The sequence below is a fragment of the Rhea pennata genome, chromosome Z (genome assembly GCF_028389875.1).
Source record: "Rhea pennata isolate bPtePen1 chromosome Z, bPtePen1.pri, whole genome shotgun sequence".
NCBI lineage: Eukaryota > Metazoa > Chordata > Aves > Rheiformes > Rheidae > Rhea > Rhea pennata.
Genome location: NC_084702.1, coordinates 66,688,852 through 66,711,945, shown reverse-complemented (window position 1 = coordinate 66,711,945; position 23,094 = coordinate 66,688,852). Strand labels below are relative to the sequence as shown.

Below are 23,094 nucleotides of genomic sequence, written 5' to 3'. Positions count from 1 at the left end.
TAAGCTCCACAAATATATAACCCTAGCAATGCTACCTAATTAAATGCCCCTTCCCACTCTTTCCAATTGCAAGAAATAAAGCTCTGACAAACCTCATTTGCACTGTTAAGAATTGGGGATCACTCCATTATTGTCTCTTGCAGAGTAAACACAGCACGGAAAAGCAGACCCCTCGTGTCAGCAACGGCAAACCCCCTTTCCCCACATGCTTACTTCCCACTGAGCTGCTTTTTTTGACACACCATTTTTTCAGCCCAAAGCTCTTGCCCAGGCCTGCAGCTCAGAAAGCTGTACTTAGTGGCAGCAGCCATCCTGCACGAACTAAAGGCAAATGACTTTTGAGGCAGAAGGCTCTGAACAGCTATATGTCTTCCAAAAAAACCTGAAAGAGTAAAGTGCATCTTCATCAGTAGAGGGGGAATAAATTCTTACCACCTGTGGCTACCAGGTAACCATGCAAATTATGATAAAGCCACCTGTACTGTTAACACATGACTATATACATTAAAAATTCTGCCACCACTTTACTTGTCTTTATCATACTTTTTAAAGGAGTGAAACACAACAGTTCCTCACCCACCTTCCGAAGGGAGAAGGCTTCAGTCGGTCTGTGCTGTATTAATGCTATTTTGAACACTAATGGGGTAAAAGCCCAGACAGAGAGCAGGCTCAGCGCTCATACTGCCTTGCTTTCTGACAACTCCAGCTGCTCACAGCATGCTGCGAGCGTGTCCCGAAAGGGGTGTTATCTGCATGCCCCAAGCCAGCCCCCAGCTGCCACCTTGATGCGGCCCCAGCTCCACCTCTCTTGGCTTCGGAGAGCCGAGTGAGGGGGCAGAGCTGCAGGCAGCAATCGTCTTCCTGCTTGTAAGGAGCTTTGCGTATGATACATCATTTTCTTCCTCTCCAAAACACGGAGCATAAATGGTCCCCCTTCTGCTAACAGACAGCAATACACCAGTACAGCTTTGCAATTTCTGCGGTAGACTAGTGGAAAATTGAGAACAAGAATAAAAACACCACGGTTAATCAGACAGGTGGGACAAAAATAATAAAAATAAATCAAATAATTCCAGAATCAGAATCCGCCGGTGTCCTAAGAAACCAGGGTAGAGGGCTCAGGGGTACGGCGGAGGTGCCTGACATTACTACTCAGGATGAAACTGGAAGTGAGACACCAGCGCAGGAGCATGACAGTAAAAGATGTGCAAATTGCATCGAATGATCACGGGCTGACACTGACCTCAGGAAGATGATCTGACACGGCACTTGCATGACTGAAGAAAATCTTTTTCTTTTAAAAATCTTCATATTAAAGAAATATCTTACTTAAAAACAAGCATGTGCTTCAGAAACTGCTTTCTTGAAAAGCCCAACCTTCTAGATGTCCAGCCCCACTCTGACAGAATAAAAAAATAATTCCTCCCTCCTCCCCTTGCCAGCAGGTGAGATAGTGAGGAAGCAGAGTGACTGCATTTCGTACTAAGCTCAAAAGTTTTCTCAACAATTTTCCAAGATGTCATCTGGTGCTAACTTACACATTTTCTTATGGGTCTCATGATAGATGGTAGTTTTATTGAAGCCTCACTTCTTGGAATTACATTATGTAAGAGTCTCATATTCTTAGAAAGGAAAAAAAAACCACTGAAGTTCTGGAAACAAGCCAGGAAAGATGAAATACAAATAGAAAAAAAAATAAAATCAAGAAAAAAACAAAAGCCTCAAAACTATTTATTCTTATTTTTTTTCATTTTTACCCAAATTTTTAATTTTTTATTTTGGCTATAGTGTTCTTACTAATCATTTGATATCTTAAATATTATAACAAAAATAGAGGAAATACAATTAGATGTCATTTTGGCTTCAGAGCACTTCTTTAAGCTTTAACGTAACAGGTAACTCCACAGAACAGTATAAAAACATATTAGAGTTGGCACAGCTGCACTCAATATTCACATTCAAGGAAACAAGGAATTAGAAATACAAATGCCTTAATTCTTTCTGAAATGAGAGAAGCAAGCATGTGTACATATAAGCTCACATATATACAAAGAGCACTGATTTTACTGTGAAATAAAAGGATAACTTAGAATAGTTTTGGCCATCTACCTAACAAGCTCAGCAGTGAATTCTGCAATTTTGATGACAAGAAGGACCTAAATGAAGACACGTAATGCAGATACCCCACCATGGCTCCGTGTGCACCAGACATAACTGGCCCTACAGCACTGTGCAAGGGAAAGGACCCCAGGACCTGCTGTCGCACCAGTCTTATCTCCTTACTCAAGACTTCTGCTCCTCAAGTTGACATGAGCCACCATCAGGTGGTGTTTTATTTCCTGTTAGCCTGCTCTCCGCATCCACACACCCAAACCTTTCAGCAAAATTTGTTACTGATATAAAATTGGGGCTAGCTAGCTGGGATGATGATACCAGCTGGGGTTCAAAGTTTGATAGAGCGAGAGGCCTGTGTGATATGCAGTAGGGATCCACATTAAACAGCTGGTGTGCTCAACAGGCTCCACTGTTTTCTTGCCGTGTGCCCAGGAGATGGATAACAGATGGCCTCGATCCGCAAGGGCATGATGAACTGCAGCAGATGCTTTCTGAAAGCCTAGTGACACACGCAGGAGCACAGACCACGTGTGAGAATACAACTTCTTAGGGTGAGAATTTAAGAATTTAAGAAAAGGGATTTACTGCTGAGTTTAATCTGCAATGAAGTTATAGCCTATACTAGACTACTCTTTTCAGCTATGCAGTAAAAGGAGTCGAGGTTTTCCCCTGCAGACTTGGGCAAGGGCTTTGTTTCCTCCCAGGGCTGCCCCATGTACTGCCCGGGACCTTTCCAAGAGCTCGCTCGCTGAGGAGCTCTTCTGGAGATCCAGGTGCTGAGCTGCCCAGTTACTCCCAGTTCACCGTTCTGCCCACTGCTGGCAAGACAGTCTTTGCCCCTCATTACATAACTCAAATTCTGGAGCATGCACAATTTGAGTGTTGCAAGAAAGAAGAGAGATATTAATGAATTCAAATGACAATGAATTCAAAAAAGGTTATGGATGAAGGATATTACTGAAATTGAATGTGGAGAACATTAAACTAGGGTTCACTGCAGAAGACGAGGGGATTTTTACCAATATTTAGCCCTGCCTAGAATCTTAGAACACAGCTCAATTAGCAAAGAGATTCTGAAAAACTTCTTCTTAGTACCTGGAAAGAAGAACAAAAGGTATGTGCTATTACCAGGGAAGGCAGAACAGCTAGGTGGAAGGCGGAGTTACTTTAGAAACTTCTGGCTGCCAGCAGTACCACTCCACCATATGACCGGTAACAGAATTTCACACATGGTTGCACAGTTTCCGCTGAAATAGATACTACAATAAATCCAAATGGCTTAATTAAAATAGATGAAATATGGGTTTTTTCAGTCTAGTAGGGTAGTGTGCAAAATTAATGTTTTCTTCCTGTTGATGCTTCAAAATTAAACTAAATCTCACCTATATTTGAATCCTTTGCTTGAATACAAAGCAAAGCAATTTTCATTTCCTTTCAGATAAAACTACTCTAAGTGGTTTTAATTTTTCATTCCATCAAGTGCAGTTATAGTTACAGTCTGCAGTGGCAGAGAGCAGACAACCAGTCCAAGTACACAAAACTGCATACAGCTGTTTATCACAGTACCTTGCTCAGTAATTCTGCAATACTCTGAACAGAGACATACATACTACGGAAGAATTCACATTGAGTTTAGAGTTGAAAAACCCACCCCTCAGCAAGGAAAATAACCAGACTCAACCCCTTCCAACTCAGCTGTCTTTCCAGAGAAAGTCACGGTAAAGAGACAGGTCTTGCAACATTTCCAGAAGTTAATGCATTTGGATTTTTTAGAGAATGTGGAAATATGTTTCAGTTGTGGAACATCAGTAAGTAGATCATGATGAAGCAATCCACCTAGCAAGATTGGAATGGAAAACTATAAAAAAAATCATTGTATTTAAAAAGAAGGTATAGGGAAATAGTCATTTCTGTTATCTGGACAGCAATAAGAAAGAGAATAAAATAAGAACTTTGGGCTGCACATTCAAGTAATAGAAATTCAGAATAACTATAGCTTTGATTTGAACAATGCCATGAACAAAAAAATATGAGGCAGTGAGATAACGGTGGCCAAAATGATGCAGGAACATATACAGTTTTTCAGTTAATTAAAAAAACTAAATGTCTAGTCATTGTTCAACTTAGTCAATTAAATATTCTTTTCTGACTTTTCTCTTTAAATTGTTTTAAATGAGGTGTCATTTTAAAATAACATTATTTTGAAATCGTCAAAATGCTGCAATATTTCTAAAACATTAAGTTAGAAAATACCAAGATGAATGTTTTCCTACATATTTGCCTAAAATATAATTACTCATCATGTTTGTTTCACAAATAGTATCAGTGCTGCTCACAAAACTGTTTTTCCAGCAAATTTCTGTTTATCATCAAAATTCCTCCCGTTTATACATTCCTCTTCATCTAAGATATCGTCCTTCTACTTTCTGCTGTTGTTTCCTTTGATTGCATTAGGAACCACCTTCTGGTGTGGACTGAACTTCCTCTACCTTACTCTCCACCAAGCCTTTATATCTAAGGTTTGTTTTTATCAGTTAACTTGCAAGTTCAGCATCAAATAGATGATCAGCACTGAAGACCCTTATTACCATTGCTGACATTGCCACCTAAGGTGTTTTTCTAGACCATGTTTAAAAACCTTATATACACAACAAGCAAATCAAAGAACTGACCACCAGTCTCTTGGCTGGGTCTTGGTTACAGGCTCTCACAGCCATGCTTGCTCACTCAGATCCATTAACACTATTCCACAGCTCTCTGGCATATATCTGACTAGGATCAGCAACAGCAATTCTTCTTCTGGGAACACTGGTAAATGATATGGGCAACCTCAGCCCAGCAGGTTGAGGTTGAATAGCAGGAGGACAAGAAGCCAGAGGAAAGGGCAGCCCAGCACCACCCCAGCACCCTGGACCACAGGCTGGGCAGCTCTAGATTCTTCAACCACAGAATAGTTTCTCTGCAATAAGTGCTTAATAAAACAACAGATGGAGATTTAGCTGCTTATTATCCTTTTAAATTTTCTAGCTTCTGGCTCTGGCCTCACACAGCAAAACTAGCTTTGTTCATCAGCTGGAACCCAGAGGCAGAATCCTCCTAAAGAGAGTCCTGGGCATTACTGCAAACCACTGCGAAGAATTCACCAGGAGTAGCTTACCCTCAGTTATTCTCCATCCCTTCTGCTTGTTTTCCTCACAGTCAATATTAACCATCCCGAGGCTTTCATACAGTAAACAGTGCAATAATTATGCCAAAGCCAGTATGCAGGAAATGTCAGAGAATAGCCATTGCTCTTACACGATGAGAAATGTTTGTTCTGGGTACAGCTGGGTTCCGGGTACACTCACACACATCAGGCTATCTTCCCACCATGGCAGCCCTGATGGTCAGAAGAGATTTGTCCCACCAAGAGAGACATGTCTGGCTCTGTCTTTCCAGCAGCCACCTAAACTGTGAATGAAAACTGCAAGTGTGCCTTTTCCTAATAACCAGGAGATGGCTTCTAACGCGTCTGAGGAGCACAGGCTGCTCCTAGGCCAGCAAGAAAGATGAAAGTTGTGCCTTACTGTCTGGTACCTCCATCTCCAGTGAGAAAGCAAGGTGTACAGCAAGGAAAGTGTGCAGCTGCCTTTTGAAAGGCAGGTTAGCAGCCAGCCACTCTTCCCTAGAAACACAGGCTGGGGAGGAATCTGCTGATTAATTTGATCTCTTTCAAAAGCTGATAAATCTCATCTTCAAAGCAACCAGCTTTCTTGCTCCTGCTTTTCCAAATGTAAGATTGTTTTAAAATTTCACTGCTCTGATGACAGCAAGCTCTACTCTCACCTCCACCTACATTTATTCAGTCAGTTTATAACTCTTGCTCTTGTGAGAACACTGGCCTTTAGCCTAAACTGTTCTTTTCCCTCCTCGGTATTTATTCCCTTGTGATATTTGTAGACAGTAATTGTGTAGCCTCTCAGGCGTCACTGTGCTAGGATAAACAACACAAGCTCTCCTGATGACTTCAGTAATTCATTCCCTGATTATCCTAGTAGTCCTTTTCCACATCAGTTCCAATTTTCATCAGCTTTCTGGAACAAGGATGATCAGAATTGTACAAGCTATCCAAAAAGATATCCTCCCAGCACCCTGGGCAATGCTAACAGAACTTCTTTGTGCATGCTGGAAATGCCTTGGTACATATCGAGACGATACCTGTCTTTTTCCCAAATATGTTCCACTGAGGGTTCAGCTTCAGCCAGCCACTGGTGATACCCTACCATCTTTCTTGACTGGCTTCTCCTGCTGGTGAGATCTCACCTCTCCTACTACTGACAAGAGCAGTTTTTTAAAAGATTGCTACTGCTACTTTCTTTTCAATCTGGTTATTTTCAATCCTTCTCAACTCCACTGCCAATTCCCAAGTTCCATTTTGGCTGGTAATTTCCTATTTAACACTTTACCAGCTACATTACTGAAATCTAGATAAGACTAATCTTCCTGTAAAATTTTCATAAAATTACTTATAAAAACAAATCAAGATAACTTGACACAATCGACCTCCGGCAAAACCTCATCAACATTTATCTTCTTTTCCATTAATCTCTGTATCGTTAATTATTGCTTCCTTCCAATTATGCTCTACTCCTACATCTTGTCTTCTCCTGACAGCTTTTGGGGCTCAGACCATCCCTCTGCCCTTTTTACATGCCGGTGTCACATGTACTATTCTCCACTCTAAACCAGATTCACAGCTGTTTTCATAGCATTTCATGCTTTAAAAGACATGTTATGCATGTGCTAGTGCTTTAGGAATTTGGGGATGGAGATCATACAAATCACTCTCCTCTGGTTGAATATATTCATTTCTTACAGTTTTTATAAAACATCTATTCTACCAATCTCTGGAGTCCCAAAGACAACTCCAAGAGGAATTCTGACAATTCAAACATTGGTAGCTCAGGCTGCAATATGGCTCTTTCACACATCTTTCCAGGCTTCTGGCCTTGAGGGAGTAGGAATTTATCCAGTCATGTAGAGGTCATTCTCTAAAAGTTTTGGTAAAGCTGGAAATAGATCCTTCAGCAAAGGAAGCTTACTAATAAAGTTAAATTTTATTCTTCATATTAAAGGTTGGTTGATAAAAAATATTTATACACAGATTTTCTTACCTATTGCATGAAAAACTAACTTTCAAGCTCCACACTGAATAAACTAAAGAGAAGTTAATATGAAGATAAACAGGATTAATACAGTTATTTTAGCAACTTCACAAGGTGCTATTAAGGTAATGGTGCTATCAGTTATCTACTGCATTGTGCTATGGAATCCACTGAAAGGACTGAAAATGGCTTATGTCACTCTGGTAGATATTTTTGTGGACCTTTGAGCCATGCTTTTAAAGATTCATTACTGGCAGATTTTGTAATCAAATGCTTACAGTCAACTTTTCTTTAATTCAACCACAACCAACAATTCTGTAGTGTCTAGATGATGATAGGATCAACATAACATGTCTGAGAGCAAAAATCAGATCTCTGGTAAAGTTAACTCATATCCACTATAGACTCTTCTATACAGCATATCTCAAATTACTGACTCTAGATTACATCTACCGTTACGTTGTCTGGCTAGGTTTCCAGTCATTTTAAATTTTAAACAGGGCATTCAGGCCATTTCGGTCTCAGCCACACAAATGAGGTTGAACTTTTGTACAAACCCTCCTCCTCCCCTCCTCATCCCCCCAAAAACCCAGTCTCTGATTTATTTTTTCTTGTAAAAGGTCCTGGAAACACGCCACTGTATATTACTTAGATGGAAGCCTTTCCCTGAAGAACTCTCTCCCTCTGTAGGGCTTACTACCTTGCACAGCAGATGAATTATTACTGTTAATAACACTGCTATTTTGCTTGACCAGTGGTATTCACCCTATAGGTGATGGGCAAGACTCTAATTTCCTATAGCCATAAGCCATACTAAAATGGAGATTTTGAAAGAGAGAAAAGTTCAATAGTGTCTGCAGACTATCACTTGATCAACAATGATGTCCATGGGCCAATAAAAGCTGGACACTTTAGTGCTAGACTTTTGTCATGGTATTATATAGATCTAGTCAGGAACCAGAACTGCTCTTCTGCAAGAAACTCCAGCATTTCAAAATTTGGTTTTGTTTCAGACTAGAAAGCAAATACAAAATGTTGGCATTTCCCATTAAATAAAGTTCAGAATATATTTCTGAATAAAAAATGAAATTCTTTGAACATAGAAACAGCATTAAATATTGCACTTAACACTGCATAGAAATCTGAAGAAAAGATAGAATTACAAAAAATATAAAGTTGAAATGTTTTGACATAAACAATACTGTTAAAGTAAACTTCTCTCCAGAGGAAAAATATTAAAAGACGAACTCCTGAGAAAAGCGTAGACTTTAAGAAATCTGCAGTTTCCAATAAGAAATTGCACGTGGGAAAAAGAACAAATGATTTTGTAATTGCTTTGTTGAACCAAATTGCACGGACATGCACTTGCTGCCACATCTAACAAAATTAACAACCATAGACCAAAATCTTAAAGAAGGAAATAAAATATTAACAAATATACCACTGATGTGATCTCAAATCAGCTTTAAAAATAAAAATGGCCAAGATTTTTCAAGTGCAAATAATGATTTGGAGAGTTCTTACTGTTTCTGAAATTCACAAGCACTATTCAGCACGAAAAATATTCAGACATTGTATGAAGTCTCACATTTCCAGTAATGGTAACTTCTGAAATGATCTCATATTTTATTTAGTGACATCCCCACACTGATGAACTAGGGTTGCTATCCCACAAATGAAACAAACCACATCATAGACCATCAGGGAAACAGTAGACTAAAAAATGCATTTTATAGATTGTAAAAATGTAACAAGGGATCACAGAGGACATAACAACAATGAACTAAAATCTTGCTGGCGTAAAGCCAGGAAAAATACTTGGTGAAGAGATGCCACAGCAAAGAGGTCATTACCTCCTCTTTCAAAGTGATGCTGAGTTGTGCTAGATCACTCAGGGCCATCAGCACAAGGAAAAACAGACCTGTCACATCAGCCACTCAATGGGTGTGAGAGTCACTCAGGTGGCTCATGCTCCTCTTGTGAGACATAGGCTGCCTCACACAAGTGCAATATAGCCATGGCAGCCTATTTCCTTCTGCAGATCCTTCCTGCTGGGGTGGCTGGTTGGCCTCATCTGAGCAGCCGTCTCCCATGAGAGGCCAGCGAACAGCCAGGAGACCTTGCACCCATCAACCCAGAACCACTTCAAATGGGGATCAGCTAGATGGCACAGTCCACTACGGCCTTTCTCAGTGTGACCCAACACAGTGATACCTTGTGCATCAGCAGATACATGATTTAAAAGATGACAAGAGTCGACAAGGATAGGATCAGAGAAAAACACAAATGTGCACACAAACACCCCTTGCTTTAAAAAAGTAAGCAATCATCTCCTAGCTAGCCACTGTTGTACCTAAGAATGGACCTACCTTGAGAAGAGCTGGTCTCTGAGCTGACCAGTGGTATGGCCAGCGCTGGCTGCCAGCAGGGCAGAAGCCCTGCAGAGAAGGTTATTGAGAGCAACAGAGCCTTTGGGTCAGAGTTCATGCAGTGCATTTCCAGATTTATTGCACAAGCTGAAAAATATTTTTCCAAGAAACAGACTACCAATAGCTCTCATGAGAAACAGCCTGGATGAAAAAAATCCAGATGTTGCTCATGCAATATACTAATTCCACAAATGGCCCTCAAACTGCAGAGCACAAAGAAGAAAGCTTCTTACCAAGGGGTAACTGCTCAGTTGGACATCCATCTTTCCTGCTGTAGGGTAGCCAGACAGCAGTAGCATTGAAATACTGTATCAGGAGGAGAAGGAACCAGCAGCAAATGCATGAGGTGAGCTAGACCATTACTGACCAAATGTTTTCTGATTTGATGTTAGCAACAGGCTCAAAGAGTTTATCATGTATGGTGTTTAACAAGGAGCAGAGGGTGGTTTTCATGGCACTTCAAGTGTCTTCACAACAATCTTATCAGCTAATTTCTGTTCTTTAGCTTCTAGGATGTTTAACAGATGGATGAAACTGGGCCCAGAGACTCATGTCTCTCATCTCTGATGCCCAGAGAATACCATATGTTCATACTCTTCAGAGAATAAGTACCAGTCTTAAATAACACATGTTCACATTGATACCTTCCAACAGTGATCTTCAGGACTGTCTACCTAGTACCTGACGGCAGCCTGAAACAGCATCTCTGGAAATGAAATACTCTTTCTCTTACTCTTCAGTAGCAAAACACCTCAGCTTTAAACACCTGTGGTAATACTCTAGTTTTAGAATTCATTATTTGGTCCGAACCCTTATCATCATAGTGCATGCAGCAGAAGCAGAAATCAAACTTGCTGGACTGACTACTTGCAACAGTTAAAAGGAAGAAATGAAAACAAAGGAAGAAGGTGGTGAGTGGAGAAAAGAGCAATGGAGATAGGAAGCTATGGAAAGGATGAAATAATAGTGGTCCTGAAGAGAAGCGGATTCTTCTTCTGAAACAGTAACTGTGATAACAGGCTTTGAACAACTAATGGTTCAGTTATAGCAACAGGCTCCATACACCCCACGGTATCCAGGAAGTGTGAGAAGCCAAGTTCTCAGCGGGGCAGGGCCTGCCTGCTCCACATATGGGGCAGACTGAGTGCAGAGGGTCACCACTTTGGCCAGCCAGCACCTGCCCAGCAGCTGGACAGACACGCTCCCTACAGGCTCAGTTGCCTGCTCTGTATCTTGCTTTTGAGCACTAAAGCACTGATTGTGAAAGTTCTCTGCCTCCATCCTTGTGTCCAGCCATCAACTTTTCAAAATACCCTCTTGAACCAAGAGCAGGGAATAAAGGCATTGCCCTCTTCTCACTTCCTCTCAGGAACTTGTGGTAAGCAGCAAAAGCAATGCAAACTAATGAAATAACTCTTGAGAAAAATCCTGCTCACAGGGAAGCTACTTTCACTGCAATATCCACTTAAAACTTGGGAAACAAGACAGTGAATGAACTGGCTAAAAATGTTCACTTACTGGTTAATCAAGTATCACAGAGCAGTATTACCTGTACGAATTATTTGTATCACAGCATTGACTAGGAGCTCTAATCCGAATAGGTCTCACTGGAACAGGAGACCCAAACTTCATAGTACGACAGTCCTTGACTTTATAGTATATAAATCCAAGTAGGAAGGGAACAAAGGTCTGTAGCTGTTCCCCATCACAGGCCAGCAGCAAATTTAAGGAGCCATGTCACCCAAGATCTGGTTCAGTTCTTGATCTTCTACACAACAGTGCCTGCTGGCATAAGAACAAGTAGTAACCGAAAGAGCCACCACACTACTTGTAACACAAAGCTAAGCAGGTTTTGCTACCCCACCATTATATGAATGATGATAAGGTTCCTCCTTCACGCCCTAGCTCAGAAAACAAATTTTCAGTAGGGAAGTGCCTGCCTATCACCATGACTCCTACCTGACTATCACCACTCGGTCTGCTTCACATCTTAATACAATTTTATGATACAATACATTCTAGATAGCAGTTGCTTAGTTACAAAAAATCTCAGATCAACAGCTTCAATATTAAAATCTTGCCCAAGGTCAAATCCCACCAAATGATCATGCAGTGTCTTAAAGACATGTCTTTTATTATTTTTCTTAGTATCTGAGAGAAATACTGAACGATATTTTACCATAATAGCTTGTGCTCTGTTGAAGCAACAGCACACAGGACAGTATGTGTAATGCTATAATTACAATGATAGACACAATCTTATTGTAATCTCTCATTACACGAAGCTTATATCTTAGCTACAAAAAAAAACATTCCTGGCAGAAAATGGAATAATGAAGCTTTTGCTTATGAGTAAAGTTGTGGAGAAAAGTTCAATAAAATGAGTTTAAATATTTCTAGACTTTCAGAACAAAAGAAATAAAAACACACTTGATATTGTATCAAAACAGTATCTTCTTTCACAATGATTGTGGCTCCACAAGAAAGAATTTCAAAGCTCCCCACAGATGTTAATGAATTCCTAAGAGGAAAACATCATCAGCTCTTTTTCAATAGAAGGCACTATGGCAAACAAGCATCTTTCTAGCTTAATGCAAGTTCTGCCTCATATAAAATGTGGTACCTCACCAAGACCTTCTGCCTGGCTGCCTTCTCCATTTACCAAGTGCTTTACCTCTCCACCTGTTCCAGCTCCTTCTTTTGTACAAATGTGGCAATAGGTTGCCAGGATCCCATAGTGCTTCCTCTGTATATTACACCCCAATACGATACTGGGTATATCCTGCATGCTTAACTGCTCATCCAGAACACGCAAGCTACTCCTAAGCATCAGGAAGCATTTCATAAAATTAGTTTCAGGCTTGTGTGACCTTCAAGAAGACTTAGATCAGTCTATCAACCTGCTTCACAGATGGCAGGCTCATCTTCCTCAATTATAGCTGTTTTCTGATGAGAAAGCCATTTAACTCTTCCTCTCCCCTCCTAACCTCAAAGATGATTCAGATGTTTTATGATACATGCCAGTGCCTTCTCTCACCCACTGCTACTGTCAGACGTTCATGCCCTACTCTCTTGACTTGCCTTTCAGACTATTAGCCCCATCTCTCCTTTCTTCCTTATCACAACAGGACACGTAACCGGAAGTGACAGTTCTCCAGAGCAAGGTCCTGGGAGAGGATTTTCATAGCTGAGCCACACTTTTACTATATCCTCAACCTTTCTACCTCAGAAGGCTGGTTCCTCGCCTTGTGACCCCCTGGATGCCCTACAGCCTACTCATTCAACATTCACTCCCATATTTCCAGCCTACCACCCAAGGAGAGGACAGAAGTTGGAGATATGCAAATGTCTGCTCCAGAAAAAACATAGATGTGCTCTCTCCAGATTATACTTCCAGATACTTTCAAGGCCTTGGAGGAAGCTGTGAGTTGCCCATATCCACCTGGAAGGACACAGCATGTGTAAAGGTTTTTAACAGCTGACAGGAAGTTTTTGACAACTTTCCATCCACATCTTACCACTCAAGGAGCATAGTGCAGATAGAGGCAATTAAAAATGCAAACATCTAAACATGTAGTGACTAAACGTTAGTTAGCCAGAATTACCTAGTTCTTTGAAGCTGACAGGGATGCTCCTACAGATCTAGTTACTTAAGTCATCCTGAATGCAATAGCTTGAGGTATGCATGCGCTAATACAACACCAGCTTAGATGTTGTCATATCTGCTAAGTTTGTATTTGTCTGATTTAGTATTAAATGTCTTTGTGTTACAGAATGCCGCTGTCAGCTTGAAAGCCACCTCGCAAATAAAGCTGGAAAGGCTTGTTTGTGCAAATCTCAGTGCTTGTCTTGTATCTTACAAATGAAAAGGAGAAAGACTAAGCCATAAAGGCACTGTTATCTCCACAGAAAGCACAAAGCAGGTAGGCAGTCCCAGAACCTGAAATGACAAATACATTTTCCCCGGGGTCAGCATGCGTTGGCATCTGTTGGCTGTAGTAGTTCCACAGTAATCTAAGTAATGTCAGAACGATCAAAGAAAACCCAACTTGCAATTTCACTACAGCAGCTGCATGGACTTAGCATGGCATCTTTGAGACAAGTAGATGTTAGTGACAGCATACAGCAGCAGGGCTGTGGGAATGAAAATTTACTTTTCACAACAAAAAATACTTACTGCTTTCTGTATACACAAACTCAGTGCTGCTCAGAGAGTATTGGGATTGCACAAAATTATGAGTAGCCAGATAACATATACGGTAAGTTGCAAATAGGTGTTTTAGTGCCTAACGTGATATAAGCTATGAGAACGCCACATACAGGAAAAGACAGAACTGGCGATCGCCAATTCAACTTTTCTTGTAGACTACATCCCACAGGCTGTTAGCATGCATTTAGATACATACTTCTCCCTGACAAAGTTATTAAAAATCCTGTTCTCTTGTATTTTGTGGTATTTTAATGCTATTCCAGGCTCCCACTTCCCAGGGGAACGCCATGCTGAAAACCTTGTCCACACAGATGCTCTCTGATGATGAAATGCCACTAAAACGTCTGCCAGTAAAATCAGACTGAACATCCATGATCCAAGCAAAGTCAAGGTCTCCCTGTGCTCATTTGTGCAAAAATATAGTGATTGCCTCTTGTCTGGATGGACTGGAAAAAAAAAGGGGGGGGATAATTGAAGGGAGAATGGAAATAGGATGGATTTGGCTGGATTGCACATCGTAATTTTAAAGTCCATAGTAATATACCAAAATATTGAACAACAGTTTGCACCCTGTGAAAAAAGGACAGCTGCCACCACAGTCAAATGTAACAAGGAACAAGGATGCTGGTACACATCAGTGAGGGACTGAGTTTACACCTGCTCCTGGCAGCGAAAGGCTCACACAGCATCTGCACTGCTATCGGTCTGCTGAATCCCAGCCCATCTAAACCAGCTGCTCTCCTGTAGCTCCTAACGTAGACAGACAACAAGGCTACAAGCAGGAAGGATGCCTACCTAATTAGCAAAATATAGTTAACATTTCTGCTGTTGTTCGTTTTTCCACATAGTTTTAAAATGACATCAGTTCAGTACAAACTAGGGATTAGAAACATCACAAAATCCCACTCTTCCAGCATCACATAAACTCACAAAAATTAAGCTGGCTGAGCTACAGCTTGGAGGAGGAGAGCCCCCAGTAAGTGACTTCAAAAAATCCCATTTCTTGCAAGTTCTGGGATTATTTTTCACTTAATATCGACCTATTTGCTAGCTAAATCTCTACCCTGCTTGGTTTGTAACTGCACCCGAGACAGCTTTTCTCCAGACAGCCTCCCTGGTCTACTTACCACCCCGTTTATTAATACTGCCCATGTTTCACCTGCACGTCAAAGCTTCTCATGTGCAGGATTTTTATTTGTTTGTTTATTCATTTTTGCTTTGGTTGCTAAGGGGGAAGCTTTAGCGTGGTGGGCAAGGACTTTGTCACATGTGAGCTGCAGGGAACATTATCCTTAGAGATTAATTTGACAATGGGCTGGATATCTGTTTATTTTCTGTTCCTCAAAAGCTTTAGAAGTACTTCAACATTTCTGTGTCCTCTAAAGGAGATCTGTATGCAATTCTATTCAACCTCAGAGACAACAAAGAGAATATGATGACTGTCTCTGGTGTCACTTACCAGGCAGAGATAAAATTAGTGTTACCACTAAAAATCAGAAAACAAAATAGATTAGTATGAAGAACCACTCTACACTCAAAAACGTTTCACAACCTTTTTCACATCTTTCAGAGGTACTAAGGGCAGCTGCCTCGCTGTGAAGTTAATTCAATAAGCAGAGGGAATGTAATTCATTTGGTACATACTGAATACTTCTTGGCATGTACCCTGTGCAAAACAGAATGTTAAGCCTGGAAACATATTGTTGGTCCTCAAAGTTCTTCATCAAATCCAAGAAATGTAACATACGAGCATGCAATAAATTCTCCTCATTCCTGCAGGGAAGGTAAAAGCTGTCGCACAAAACTCTGTAACGGTGACTTGGTGGTGCTAGGAAGAGCTTATAAGAAATGGCTTTTTTCCTTTGCATTTGTGCAGGATAGAAGGCTTGATGACATTATAATTTCTTCTTCTTTCAAATTATTATCCCGCTGAGTATCGTATGTGATAACAGCAGCAAAGCCAGTGAGCAATCATTATCGGTAAGAAACAGTCCCGGCATGTATCTTCTGTTGAATTTAATCTTAGGAGAGCGTGAAACTCCTTTTATCTAGGCTACTGCAGGCCTCCCATCTAGCACTACAGCGTGGGGAACAAAGTCAGGAACAAAATCATTTCTCATTTCTGAGAAGGGCTGATGAGCGTCACCGCCGAGCGCCCGCTGCCCTCGGAGTTGCTCACCCCACCTGGGCTGCAGAGGGAGATTTCACCACCGTCCTTCACGCTGCTGCTCGCAAAGCAGCAGAAAGGAGTATGGACTGCTGCCCCGTGGCTGCTTTCAGCCTTCCTGGTCTGATGGATGCTGCAACTGAGGGAAACGTCTTTTCCCCTCTCAGCAGGCCACTGCTCTTAAAATCTTAAATAATTTCATGAGTAATAAAAACTTCGAAGATCAAAATCTGATATGTCTCACTGGAGCCAAAGGGATCCAAACTTCACTCTGGTTTCAGAATTAAGTCAAAATTTAACTGCAAATAACCAATATGTGTAGAAGAAAGAGAGAAGACCAAGTGTTTTCTTTGAAAATGCCAAAAAGAACTATTTCTTAAATGAAATACTTATTTTAGGGTAAAAAACAGACTTATTTGATAAATACAGCCTCATTCCACATTCAGATCTTCAGGAATGATCCATACTCAGATCTTCCAAAATTCAATGAAGACTGAGTCTGCCCCCCCAAAAAAAGGAGGGAGGAGGAATCTGTCCCACTACAGTTACAAAACCAACATACTACATTCTCAGTGTGAAGCTGCTGGCCAGTATCTACCAGTAAAATGATACAAAATTTATAAATCTATAAAGTGACTGCAAACAAAAGCACGTTTTCTGTACCTGGACACAATAATGGAATCTGAGCTATGTATTTATTACAAAAAGGACAAAATTCTGTTTTTACAAAAAATATTCGATGGTTCACAGCAGCAAACAGTACAGCTGGAGCACTGTTTCTTTTAGTATAGATTACATACTTTTACATTACTGAAATATTAATGCTTTGAGACTGGAGATAATTTTGTAAACTCTAGCAATTGCTTTGCATCCTTGAGTCGGTTATCCGTTTATTTTTAATAGGATCCTCATCACATGAGGAATGTTTTGGAGAATACTTGATGTTTACTTTCAGAGCAGTTATCTCAGCAAGCTCAATGAGCTCTGTTTCCCTGAAGATCAACACATACTCCAAGCCTGTGTCCTCCTGCAGCGTGTTTTTTTTTAGTAAGTAACAGGATTTCATAATGACACCACACTTTGGAGGCAAAATACCAGTTCTGAAGAAAATTTTGAAAGTCAATATATTTTGCAATGGTTAAGTGCTATGCAAAGAAGGAAATAAATTTTTAGAATATATTTGATTACAAGCTTAAGGCTCAAGCAAAAATCTCCATTACAATCTGGAGAAACAATATTGCCAGATATTTCTGCCCTATTATTCACTGACATTGCAAGTAAGTTGGTGATAAACTCAAAATTTGCTGTAGACAAGAGATACTAAGAGTTCAGAAGTTCAAGATGTTCAGAACTCAGCCAAATATATCCAGAGTCCATTTGTACTTTTTACTGGAGCTGAACAGCTCCAAGAAAGCACATGATGAGCTGGGGAGGAGAGAAAAAAGGGTGTGTTCTTCACAACTCCTTCGTGTTGTTAAGAACATGCAGCAAGATGTTTATCAGAGAAAAGGACACAAGAACAAGCTCTCCGAACAAGCTCAGTGTTTAACAGCAAAATCAATAGTCAAAGTAGAATTTCAGTACAGGGAAGTGCTCTTCAGACCCACCAGTAAGGGAGATTCCCCGTCAAATGGCCCCTATAAATCCATAGGAGGAAGATCTATGAACAGCTACAAGTATATTTGCACAAGCATTTCTGATTCACGTTCAACTGCTTAGAAAACCTTTTGTGTTGCTGGTTTATCATTTCAGGTGAAGTTTGACCCTGTTTTTTCTAGTCTACAGTCACTTGGGAAAGCTGTAAAAACGGTTAAGCACTTCTCAAAAACGAGGCATGTTTTCTTTGCAGGGTGTAGTGTCACTGTCATTGTGCCATTCATCATCTACCAGGAGACAGTGTTCCCAGCCGACCTTCCTGGCACAGGCACATTCATCCAGACAGCACAACATTAACAGGCCTTTGATCCCCATTATGAAATTTTCCACTTTGCAACATTTTTTGTTGTTGTTCCTGTTGTTTAGAAAAAGCTCTTATGCCTTGGCATTAAATATCAGGTTTCCCACAAAGTTGTCAAGAACCTAGCCATAGATATATGCATTTAAGCTGAAAAATGGCTGTGATTTATCAAAGTCAAAATGTGTGTCATGCATGGACAGCGGTTTTTGCAGTATAATAACTAATGGCCTGTCAACACAGTATTTCACCTATGCAACCACTACAACAGTCTGTAGACAGTCTTCCCTCAAGAAATCTGTATGATGCCACTAGGAGGCTAATTGTGTCCTGACACCTTTGATATAGTGTGTGATTGTATGCAGAGAATACCTCCCTAAAGGTATGTAGAGGCAGTTAAGGATGGAGATTCTGCACTATTGGGCTTTGGTGAAGAGCTAAAACAGATAATGCTTTACCTAATACCTGAAACTTGGTGCATAAATCAAAACTTAAGATCTAGAGCTTTAAATAGATTTGCTGACATCCAATAGGGAAACCAGAGGGAAGATGTTCTGTGCTCATGGTAAAAAATCAAATGTGAAACAAAAGAAAAAGCTCAATTTCAGAAAAAGAAAAGAAAAATAAAGCCAATCCAATAAGATCTCATGAGGCTTTAGTGCCAGATTTTCTTTCAAGATACAAAAGCTTCTCCTTCAATGTGTTTCTCTTTAAATATTTTAGGATTATGCCTAAATTCTCATTCTAATCCATGGTTCAACATAAAAAGAAAACACATCTGCTAGATTTTCTTTGAAAGGAATTAGAAAAGCAGTGTTACCAATACAGATTCAGCACAGTCAAAACACATCTTACCTTCCAAAAACTTACCTTTCTGTGATTGTTTCTCTAAGACCACTAGCAACCCCTTTCACCACTGTACTAGCCTTTGGTGTCAGCACCACTTGAGATATAAAAAAGGAGCCCTTCTTTCTTCTTTCGGTGATTGATGCCTGGAGAAACTGAATCAGTTTTTCTGGATCTGTCGTGTTTGCCCAGGGTGCTGGCATCATCTGACCTGGCCATAGAAATGGTACCTCAAGAGCCACTGGACTGTGATAAAACACCAACACTTGGTGTTCCTTTTCCCACAGGTACTGGAGGCTTACTTCGTGGGCAAATATAGCAGGACACATTTTGTTTCCGTATGTGTCTTTGAGCATTTGGACAAGCTTTTCATGATGATATTTCTGCATCCCATAGAAATGATTGAAGTCCAAGAAGACCACTTCTTTGGGGTGGTCAGTGAGGAATGCATTGATTTCTTCCAGGCCTTCATTGACTTTGGCACTGAATAAACCATGAGCAAAGTAGAGCTCATTGTCGGGGTCTCTGGGTTTGGTGGAAATTCTAAGATCAAAATATCGTATACCTGCACCCAGCTGGCTAGTGAAGTTCATCGTCTGTGTGGCCAACCACTTCCTCATCAGCTTTTTAGCCACAGTCCCAAATACAGACACAAAATTCTGGACAGTTTCTGGCTGTTCAGGCCCAACTGGAGAGGCTTCATCAATGTAGAAGCTAAAGGAGTCATGAGATCCTAAAAACACAACAAAGGAAAATAATCAATATTGTATTCATCTATTAATGATTCTTTCTTAATAAATGTAATACCCCGATCTGCACAAACACTTACCAACAGAATCCTCCCTTGACCTTTTCCTCAACAAAACTATGCTTGTCTGGCAGTATTTATTCCACTGGCACCTCACAAGAACTTGAATGAGAGGCAGCATCTATTTTAAAGCTTGGGGCATCCCTTCACTCTCTTTACCTCTTCCCTATAGTCTCACTAAAGTCGGTGGGCTCTGAATCTCAAAATAAGCCAAGTGTAACACCAAAGTCACATGACAGGAAAGGTCCCCAGAGCCAACAAAAGGTAAAAAAAAAAAAAAAAAAAAAAAAAAAAAAAAAAAAAGGAAAAGAGAGACTCTGACCATGCACATTAAATCATGCACTGTATGGGGTTTGCAGAACAACATCCCTGCCATACCAGGTCCTCTATGACCAGTTAAAATGCTAAAACATATGTTGGAAAATGACAAGAACATGTAGCCTTATCTCATCTGGCTTGCAATCAGGTTACTAAATATTGTGTTCTTTTTTTAAATGCACATAGGAAACCTTTGCATTCCATAGAGGAAACCACATAAGTACAACAGATACAGTCAAGAATAGCATGGATTTCCACTACTTAAAATAAAGGAATGCTAATGTATGCTCTCGACAAGAATGGGATATGCTATTTCACATGCCTACGTACAGAAGTTGCCATTTTTCACAACATAACATAGTTACACACAAATATATAGAACAGTTTGCTATGCAAAATTGTCTTTGTTTCAAGGTAAAAAGAAAAAAAAAGAAAATGAAAAATGAAAAATCATACTTCTGACCAGCATTTAGACCTTTTGCGTAAAAACAGCTGATAAAGCTAAGGGCATTTGCAAACATATTGCAAGTCTTCTGTAAGGGACTTTGTCTTGCTTTACTGGCAGAAGACCTGAACTTAGGAGATGTTTATCACCCTTGTATATCATGAGCTTTCCAAATACCTCATGGTGAAACCTGGCAGTAAATCTGGCGGTTTATACAGCAAGACTGTCTGACTACAAGGCTGCATAACCCACATCCCAGCTGCTTAAAATCCCTGCAGCGAGGTCCTGCCGCTGGGCCTGCCTAGCCCACAGAGCTGCCAAAGCTCTGCCGGGCCAGCAGGACTCGCCTTTCTGAGACGGACCGCAGCGCTGTGCCCTCCGCGATCCAACTTCGAGCATCCAAATGAGTTCATAGCACAAGTCCTGCCTTCTAGCACTGATGCTTTTGCAGTGCTTTTGAAAAACTGCTTTCCCACACATGATTTTTGTGGCAAATAAGTATTTGTGGCAAATAAGAAATCCTACCAGTCAGTCATTTCTGATGGTGATACCATTTTAACTGGCTGGAACAAACTCCATGAACTGAAACAACAATTACAAGATTTTCTTATTTAACAATAAATACAGTAACGACAGACCACATTAAACTTTGGTTTGAATTTAGCTTTGTTTAATTTGAGAAATATTTTATGTTTTGTACACCCTTGCTTTTCACAGTTCTATCTTTGAATCACATTATATTCTAAATATTAGTAAATTTTCAACTTTGATGATGCTTTCTACTGCTAAGTGTTGAAGTGATTCCATACTCTTTGCAGAGCCTGAATAGATCATGGAGTATCTGGTTACAGAGTGATATCCCAGGGGAACAAATCTGCATACAGGATTTTAATGATAAAACAAACGATTAGAGCAGTGGCTTGTGTCTCAGCAGCATTACAGGGAAAATCAATGAGATACATTAAATGTTCTGCTCAGCGTAACCTGCACTAATCTAGAAATCAAAGTAAATCCAGTCTTGTTTAAAACAAGGCATAGTTATTGATATTACCAAGGGATGGATCTTGCAAACCCTCACTGCGTGAATCCTTCGTCCACTGAAGTCTCTTTGATTTCACTAGGATTTTATGAATAAGAATATACGTGTAAACATTCTTAACTGACTGCAGCAGTGGGCCTAGGGTGGTAGTAAGATTAATTAGACCTTTTATCCTTCCTTGCCTGGACTACAGCCTCTAGCAACCTAAATTTGCAGAAGAGAGTTAAACTTGATTACCACAGCCAATATGCAGCATAGTATCAACTGCGATTTAAAACTAATGAAGTCAAGAGAAGCAGCACAATTCTCACAGCAGAAAACTAAGGTGAACACCTTGTCAGCAGAGAGTTTTTAAGTACTGGTAAAGCAAAACACACAGAGAAGAGAGTGGGAAATGGGGGAACACAGCACAGTTGAAAGCTATTGAACATCACAAGCAAGATAGTTTAGAAAAATAATTTTTCATTATTAAGGTCTTGAAGGGCAAAACAGCAGGCCACAGGCAATCTGGAGAGCATCGGAAACAATTTTTTTCTGCAGGCACTCCTTCTAGTAGACAAGGTGGCTCAGTAGGATCTGCTATGAATAAGGAAGAACTGGCTAAGGATGTGAAGGTCGACGGCAGCATTAGCTAGCGTCACCTTATGGTGACAGAGTTGAAGGTCCCAGGGAAAGTGATGAAGGCAAGTAGCAGGACAAAGATGCTGCATTTCAGGAATGCAGAACTTGTTCAGGAAAGCAGTAAGCAGTATCCCATGGGAGAAATACCTAAAGTGCAAAGGCACTCAGGAAAAATGGCTGATCTTGAAAGAATACCTCCCTAAAGCACAGATCTCCTCTACTGTACAAGAAAACACAGAGGTAAAGCAGGAAGCAAGTTTGGCTGCATGGAGAACACAGAAAGGCAATGTACAAAAGGCAAAAGCATGGACAGGCTACCTGGAAAATACAGGATCATTGCCCTGGCATGCAGGGAGGGAGTCATTAAGTCCAAAATTTGGCTGAAGTTTAAACTACCAAGGGATGGGAAGAGCAGCAAAAAGAACTTCTGCAGACATATCCGGAGCAAAACGAAGCAAGGAAAATGCCAGCCCACTGCTGTATAGGGCAGGAGACCTGATAATGCAGGACAAGGAATCAACTGAGGTGCTCAACACCTTCCTTGCCTTAGTTTTTACTGGCCAGGTCTGCTCTCAGGCACTTTAGGTGTCTGCACCTTGTTCTGACTGCTAGTTCTCACTAGTAAAGGGTGATTGAGATAAGGGCTACTTATGTAGATTACAAACAAATAGGTGGAACAAGAAATGAAGAAGGAGCAGGTCAAGGTCACTGTGAGACTGCTCTGTCTCGTCTTTGATCAGTCATCATGACTGCAGGAGGTCAACCATGCTTGGAAAAAGGCAGAAGTTACACCCATCTTCAAAACAGGAAAGCAGAATGATCCAGGGAACTACAGTCTATCAGATCCATTTCAATCTCAGGAAAGATGACAGCACAAGTCCTTAGAGAAGCCATCTCCAGTTTGTGAAGGACAAAAAGGTCACTGGGAACAGCCAGCAAGGGCAAATCATGCCTGGCCAAGCTGATTGCCCTCTAGGACAAAATGACTGATTAGGAGG

The 23,094-nt window shown here is 40.6% G+C and overlaps 2 protein-coding genes across 2 annotated transcripts in view; both read right to left on the bottom strand.

Annotated features, from left to right (window-relative positions):
• Window positions 1-23,094, bottom strand: part of RPL37 (ribosomal protein L37) — a 334,257-nt gene that overhangs the window by 123,587 nt on the left and 187,576 nt on the right. The window lies entirely within an intron of this gene.
• PLCXD3 (phosphatidylinositol specific phospholipase C X domain containing 3) overlaps window positions 1-23,094 on the bottom strand; it is a 75,068-nt gene that overhangs the window by 9,708 nt on the left and 42,266 nt on the right. The window contains exon 2 of the mRNA XM_062600031.1: window positions 18,890-19,598. Within this exon, the coding sequence (XP_062456015.1) occupies window positions 18,890-19,598 (709 nt within the window). The remainder of the gene's footprint in view (window positions 1-18,889; window positions 19,599-23,094) is intronic.